The 7,813-nt window shown below is 41.2% G+C and overlaps 1 protein-coding gene across 1 annotated transcript; it reads left to right on the top strand.

The window, feature by feature from the left end:
• The first annotated feature begins 4,397 nt into the window (after positions 1-4,397).
• Positions 4,398-6,885, top strand: LOC115729526 (fructose-bisphosphate aldolase 8, cytosolic). The gene is made up of 3 exons (XM_030660129.2): positions 4,398-4,555; positions 5,431-5,658; positions 5,868-6,885. Exons 1-3 carry the CDS (start codon positions 4,528-4,530, stop codon positions 6,686-6,688), a joined length of 1,077 nt encoding a protein of 358 aa, XP_030515989.1. The 5' UTR covers positions 4,398-4,527; the 3' UTR covers positions 6,689-6,885.
• The last annotated feature ends 928 nt before the right edge of the window (positions 6,886-7,813 follow it).

Here is a 7,813-nt window from a genome sequence, read left to right as displayed (position 1 = left end):
CGCGCGATCGGAAGAGCATCACCTTCTGCTCGCAATTTCTCTTCCTTTTTTTTGCGGCACTCTTTCTCTCTTCCTTTTATGCGTGGCTCTATGTTCACAGAAGAAAACCCACGCTTTATACATGAGAGCAATAATGAGGTGATCAACCAAATCACCTTTGATCGGGACCCACCAAGATTTCTCTTTCTTTTCCACATACGGCTTCTCCTGCAGAGCAACAAAAAGTAGAATCACCAAACATTAAGTTTGTCTTCTTTTTTTGCTCCATGGGCCCCGCAATCCAATATATGTATGTGCATGACATGGGAGCCCCTTTGTTTTGCTTCTTTTCTCTCTGTAAAGAACCGATTAACATCCGCAAACAATTTTAAACTCGGGACATATTTAACACATTGGATGCTGTTGTTTGTACTCGAGGCCACCGAAAGCTGACGCACCATTAAGCAACTTAGCTGAGTACTTTCTCGTTTCGAGATCGCGAGCTCAGCTGTGGTATCCAGACGCACTAGTATGAGCGACCCGATTTCATGTGGGCTTGCGAAATGCATGTTAGTCAAGTTCTGAGTTTTGTGAACTTCGTTCTTCGAACCTACAACTATTTTGAGAGTGCAGGGAGGGCTTCCACTTGGTGAGTTCAACCCAACAGTGACCAAAAGAGCACAGATCAATCTCTAGCCCGAGAATGTCCAGAAGTCCCGACCAACCCATCTAAGACGAGCCGCAAACTAATCGAGAGTAGTCGTCGAGATTTTGGAAAGCATGAAACCTTCCAACGAGGAAACGATTCCTCGCGAATCCTCCAAATCTCGACAAGGATAAGTCCATCTTTGATCTGACTGAGAAGGTGGAGTCGATCCATCACGTGAAAAGCTGATCCAGAATGTCATTCGACCGTCTGGTCTGGAGAGCTATCTACCTAACTTGGCCTCCCTCGTCTCGAGAAAGGAAGATAAGAAAGAATTTAAGGTACCAGGTTCTCTTCCTGAAATGGACATGCTACTTGTTTGAGACAAATCACATCAGAAATGTTTGCAGTACTCAATAATACGTGAGAATCATTCTAGCACGAAGATAGTTGATGAGCATAATGTGGGAATCATTCCGGAATCAAATTCCAAAAACCGATAGTTTTATCATGGAATCATTCTTACACTGAGAAAGATGCAAGTTTTCGGATTCACCCATAGTACCGTCGAGCAGGGTATGTCAATATAATTTGCTGGACCATAATGGAACTCTTTTGTCTATGATAAATACATTGAAAGTGCTAAAATTATTACGATAGTGCCCTTAAATTTTAAAATTTTCAAAAAGTGTAATTAAATCCTAAAACTTATCAAATTTGTGCAATCAAATTCTTTTGTTGACTCCATCCAACTCGGCTAACGAAAAATGCTAACGCAGCTTTTTTTTTTTATTATTATTTTCTCTCCTACGTGACTCACACATAAGGCGATGTCATTTTGGTTCTTATATGATTTTTTAACTAAATTTTATCTAGATTAGATTAAAAGAAATGAAATAAATAAGAAATGGATAATCAGTCGAAGGCCTGAAACCAACCCACCATCGCTGGCCCTTTCCGACAATGTGGGGTGGCGGCGTGCCTGGTTCCCTTCTTTTTTGCTTATATTTAGCTTCTTTTCACTTTAGTTTGAATAAAATTTAGATTAATAAAACAGAATAGGATCAAAACGAAGACTTATGTTTCATGCTTTAGTCATATTAGCGCTACGTAAGAGAGAAAAAAAATAACAGCATTTTTCGTTAGTTGAGCTTGACAGAGTCAATGAAAAGACTTGGGCTCCATTTGTTTTGCTAAAAATGAATAATTTGAAAATTATGTTTCTGAAAATAATGACTTATATCACTTGAAATACGTGGTGAATTAAAAAAAAAAATCGTTATCGATAACAATTTATGTGTAAAAATTTTCGTTGACAATGAAAATATGATTCGTTCCTTTATTTTTTTTAAGAGAAATAAGAAATTATATTTAGAAAAATATTTTCAAAATCATTCATTTTTCGTAAAATAAATCCACCATTCATTGCGCAATTTAACGATTTTTAATATTTGATTGTGTTTTCTAAAAAATTTCGACAACCAATTATATTTTCATGATAAGTTCTAAGATTCACTCCATACGAACGCGTGCGTGATGGGTTGACACTTCTTTGCGGTCGCAATCCGAGCTACTAAACCTGTCAAAACGTGATCTTTGACTAGTGAGTTGGGAAGGTAAAACTCGGCAGCTAATCGACCGTTGAAGAAGCAGGCATAGGATCACGGGACTTCTTCGACATGTTGCAGATCTCATCCGATGACATACATGCTCATACATCTTCCTGAGCTGGACTCGGAATTACTTAATTAGGGCAACAACAGTTGGTAGCACCTAAACAATGGCACAAAGGCCTAACCAAAATTTGGCAAAAAACAAAGGCAGTATTTTATAAATCTAATATTTAGAGGGTAAAAAGCTTACTTATTATTATTATTATTATTATTATTATTGGACTTCCAAAACTTCTTATTGGACAAGAAGCAAAATACCTTAATTTAAAGTCGCGTCCATCACCTTTTGGCAGAACCGTAGCTACTAAAGAGGGATTTCTCAGTCTGCGCTCATCATTGTTGATGATGCAAGATTCGATGATCGGTAGCGGGATGTGCTTGGATGCTATAACAGATCTGTCTTTGAGGAATGAACGAGTTTTTGCGGGTCGTACCAAATTGATTCACTTTCCATAATTTCTTGTTTCGTATGATTTTTTTTTTTTTTGGAGTGATGTATCTCTTTTGGATACGAGATGATTTTTCTTTCGACGGAAAAAAAAAGTGGCATCTCTACTCAAAAATGGAAATGCTCATGGGTCGAAAAGAGGCTTCCTAATGGAGAGGGGCTAGGGCTCGGACCCACCAGCCTTTTTTGCCGCTTCAATTGAAGAACGGCCGGTAGATTTCTATCCTGCTTGGGAAGCAAGAAAGGCAGGTGGCACCAACTCAAAACCGCCATTGAATTCAAAGGGTTAGCCGACTTTATTATACCACTCCCCCCAAAATTTTTTTTTTAAATTTTCGATTTGATTGTTTCACGAAAAATAAACGGCCTCGATAAACATTTTTCCTTCAAAACGATCAATCCGATGAGGAAACTATTTTTTGCCGATTAATCACTTCGAACGATGCGAACGACTATTTTTAATGAAAACATATATTTTAAATTATTTATTTTTTGTGAAATAAACGGGTATTAATAGATAAAAAAAAATGATGTGGCTCATTTATTTTGCTCATCATTCTTTGTCAAAGAGCAAAAAAAAAAAAAAAATGGAGGAACGAGGGAGAGTGGGGGAAGGAATGACGAGGCAGACAACACCGGCGTCGTCGCCCTCAGAATTAACGTCGCCGCTCGGATTAGCTCGGTTGTCTTGTTTTGTCTCCAACCCCTTTTCTTTCTTCCTTTTCGCCCACCTAATCACGAGCATCCGGTTTTTGAACATGCTCTGTTTGAATTACCGATTATGCCCTTCACCTGTCCCTTTATTTCTTCCCCCCACCCACGCCCCCTCGGAAAAAAGACAAAATAATAATGAGCTGGAACAACCTTTTCAACTGATTAATTAATTCCCCCCCCCGGGCAAACCCCGGGCCTTTTTCCAAAAAATTATCACTAGATTTTTTTTTCAAATGTTATCAGTATCGAGGCCAGTCAGAGATTTATTATCGGAATTCACATCTTCATCAACACATTAATTTTAGAATAGCAGTAGTCTCTTGATGGTTACCATATTGAAAAAAAAAAAACCAAGATCGAGATTTGGACGCGCGGATATATTTAGGAATGAGTGAAAGTTATAGATTCTTTTTTTTTTTTCAGATGAAGAAGAAAATTTTTGAGATAGTGGAGATGCAACTTGAGACGGAGATAATTTATTTTAAGGAATCGGCCCCCACAATGTCGGCAGTGTTTATCCTTGGCCCTAGGTATTCTTCAAGCCATCTGTGGAAAGAAAATATAAATCAGCTTGGCAATTGATTCTTTTTATTTTTGGCGATAATATTGATGAGAAAATTCAACTGGGGATTTATTACGTCAGAGAGATGTGATGCGACGAGTCAAAACTCCAAGACCCGAACCGCCAAGGGAAGGGAAGGGGGAGGGGCAAAACAGTAATTTCATAAAGCCGACTGCGCAGCCGATGAATTTGCGTGCAGGAAACGACACGCGAGCCGCGACAATCTCGATGGCTACTCGCCGTCGCGCCACACTTTTTTCGATTTATTTCATTATTTAATTATTTCTTTTTTTATTTTGAAAATTTTCACCATCTTTTTTTTTTTTTGCCCTTTTTTCGTGTTTCGCTTACCCACCAATACCATCCCGTCTTTTCCGTATATATAAAAGGCTTGCTCGACCCCTGCTTCTCTCTCCATTCTCAATCCTCCGTCCAACTCTCGTCGCTCCCGTCGTCGGAAAGTCGTCTTCTCTCAGTCCTCAGATCGCTCGAAACTAAGGAGAACATGTCGTGCTTCAAGGGCAAATACCATGGTATTCTCTCTCTCTCTCTCTCTCTTACTCTATCTTTGCTTTGCTTTTCGTGGTTTGGTTTCTTTCCACAGCGACTTCGATCCGTGTCGTGTTGCTCTGCTCGATCTGGCGCTTGCTCGATTGATCTGCTGATAACCTGTTGAATCCGGAGTTTCCCTTTTGTTTTCGTTTGCTTTGTGCTGCTTTTCCCGCCGGCGAATTGGATTTGAAGGGTTGATCTTGTTTACTCATGCCGAAGTGTGCGATAGCTAATGCGTATGTGGTAAAAAGTGGCGTCTGGTTTGATCTGCTCTAGTCTGGCCCTCACTGGTAGTTGTAGATTTGATGCTATGGATTCAAGTTCTGCGTCACTGTAATCGGAGGGAGTTGTCGTAGATCTAGCCGATCCGGACAGTTTTGACTGTATCTCTTTTTCTGCTCGAGGGTTTACCTTGACTACTCATGAACTATGATCCTGTTCTTCCTACCTATTCTTCCTAGATGATAAAATAATTTGACCCTCCTTCGGAAATTGTAAGATCTTTAGGGCAAGAAGAAAGGGTTGACCCGCTTCATCGTGACTTGGTTTTGATTTCTCTTTTTTTTTTTTTTTTTTGAAAGAATACGGCTTTTCCTGTCGGTATCTGATTCTTTCCGCCCGATTTGCTTTGGTTTTGATGATGGTGCCTGCTTCTTTGCGGGACTTTCTAGTTAGATCTTTTTCACATAATTATTCGTGCCATGTATCTAATTTAAGACACGGTGGTGTTGGACAAGGGTATGCCTGGGATCCCAACTACCATCCATATCCTACCTGCTATCGACCGTCCTTCCACCTGTTACTCACTCTCCGGCGGTAATGTTTAACGCATGATGAATTGTTGGGATTTGTGTAGATGAGCTCATTGCCAATGCTGCCTACATCGGTACCCCTGGGAAGGGTATTCTAGCTGCTGATGAATCGACTGGCACCATCGGCAAGCGGTTGTCAAGCATCAATGTTGAGAATGTCGAGACCAACAGGCGTACCCTCCGCGAACTCCTCTTCACCGCTCCCGGAGCTCTCCCATGCCTTAGTGGCGTGATTCTGTTTGAGGAGACTCTCTATCAGAAGACCGCTGCTGGTCAGTGTTCTCAATAGTAGCTCATATAGCTAATCTTTTTAGCTGTATCTCGCCCTTGATCCATCTATCAGGCATGCAAAAGTCAGTTGTCTTGAAATGAGTAGATGAGAAGCTCATCATGATGTTTTGGCTTGCGAGTCATCTGCTGGAACATGTTTTTTCGAGTCTAGGGTTATTTCCTCGTTCACCGAGTGACTGTATTTATGCAGGTAAGCCTTTCGTTGATGTCCTGAAGGAAGGTGGAGTACTTCCTGGCATTAAGGTCGATAAGGGCACAGTTGAGCTCGCTGGCACAAATGGCGAGACCACAACTCAGGGTCTTGATGGCCTTGCTCAGCGATGCCAACAATACTATGCGGCTGGTGCTCGTTTTGCCAAATGGCGTGCTGTGCTTAAAATCAGCCCAACCGAGCCATCTCAGCTTGCTATCAACGAGAACGCAAATGGATTGGCGAGGTATGCCATTATCTGCCAGGAGAACGGTCTGGTCCCTATTGTGGAGCCTGAGATCTTGGTTGATGGTCCCCACAGCATTGATAAGTGCGCTGACGTGACCGAGCGTGTTCTTGCCGCTTGCTACAAGGCCTTAAATGACCACCATGTGCTCCTTGAGGGAACCCTGTTGAAACCCAACATGGTCACCCCCGGATCGGACGCCCCCAAGGTTGCTCCGGAGGTCATTGCTGAGTACACCGTCCGTGCCCTGCGGCGAACAGTCCCTCCTGCCGTTCCGGCCATCGTCTTCTTGTCCGGTGGGCAGAGCGAGGAGGAGGCCACTCGCAACCTCAACGCCATGAACAAGCTCAAGGGCAAGAAGCCATGGAGCCTCTCCTTCTCCTTCGGTCGCGCCCTACAGCAGAGCACCTTGAAGGCCTGGGCTGGAAAGGAAGAGAACATTCCCAAGGCACAGGCGGCATTGCTCAGAAGATGCAAGGCGAACTCGGAGGCGACTCTCGGAACTTACAAGGGCGATGCCCAACTCGGTGAGGGAGCTGCCGAGTCTCTCCATGTGAAGGACTACAAGTACTAAATGCGGATCTAGGGTATGCGGTACTAGTATTTTGTGCCTCCTTTGTTTCGAGGATTACTGACTGCGCTAATAAGGTTTGAGTTTTGGCGACTTGAGTTAAAATTGCTTTTCATTGTTGATTTTGAGAACTCTTGGCATTTTTCTTGTTGCTTGCTTTATGTTTAAGGATGCTTTTGAGGAAAGAGTTCTTCTTTGTGCGTTGTCGAGCGCATGCCATCAGCATCAGGTGTTACCGGAACAACATCAGCTCAACTAATCTTCCTGGTCCCAGTAAATGGACATGGTGTTTTGAGTCTCTTCATCCTTAATGCATAATAAATTACAAAGTATTTATTTAGATTCAGCATTAATGTTGGACATGGATATCTTCATAAGATCATAGCATGCTGGAAATGGTAGCGTGTGCATCATTATGCCAAGGCTATCTCCCTGCCAAGGCTATTGAAATGGTAAAACTAAATAGAGCATTATTAAACCAAGTTCAGGACAGATTTTGTTACTTATGAGTTTTTAAGCAATACTTAAGACTCTTAAATTGTGAATTGTTTATGGGATCTGCGTCAAGCTTCAATTCATCTTCACAAGGAAGAGTCTCTTTGGAGCTTTCAAGAACATCAAGCCCATGGTGGCTAGCTGCGCACATCAAAGATAGAGTTCGGCAAACATCTCAAAAGCACCTAAGGGTGCCTTTGATTGGGGAGCTGCACTATATTTTTTAGGAAAATATTTTTCAGAAAAATGGTTGGTTCTATGCTTGTTGATCTATGATTGAAAATATTTTTTGATGTTTGGATCATCTCATGTTAAAAAAATTCAAAATTTTAAATTATTTTCATTAGTATGTTTTATTTCTTTTTGTTTTTCTTTTTTCATTGTGATCGGCCAGTGGTGGCCATGGGAGAGCTCGAGCTTGCAGCCCACGTCTGTGGTCTGTCGCCGACAGAGGTACAAAAAAGTTAAAAAAATATAAGATAAAATTTTAAAATATAAAATAAAATATTAGGAAATTAAAAATTTGAGATGTGGAATTTTGAAATTTTTTTGTCTTTTTAGATTTAGGAATTCAATTTTTTAATTTTATGCATGGATTTTCTGTTGACCGGAAAGTGTTTTTCGTTGACTAAG

The sequence above is a fragment of the Rhodamnia argentea genome, chromosome 10 (genome assembly GCF_020921035.1).
Source record: "Rhodamnia argentea isolate NSW1041297 chromosome 10, ASM2092103v1, whole genome shotgun sequence".
NCBI classification, from domain to species: domain Eukaryota; kingdom Viridiplantae; phylum Streptophyta; class Magnoliopsida; order Myrtales; family Myrtaceae; genus Rhodamnia; species Rhodamnia argentea.
Note: the sequence above shows the minus strand (reverse complement) of the source record. Positions and strands in the feature narration are given on the sequence as shown.

Bases quoted from the DNA above. Each gene is read 5' to 3' on its own strand.
- LOC115729526 (XM_030660129.2), top strand. From the start codon at position 4,528: ATGTCGTGCTTCAAGGGCAAATACCATG. The intron at 4,556-5,430 runs GTATTCTCTCTC...GGATTTGTGTAG, and splicing joins CTTCAAGGGCAAATACCATG to ATGAGCTCATTGCCAATGCT. The intron at 5,659-5,867 runs GTCAGTGTTCTC...GTATTTATGCAG, and splicing joins CTATCAGAAGACCGCTGCTG to GTAAGCCTTTCGTTGATGTC.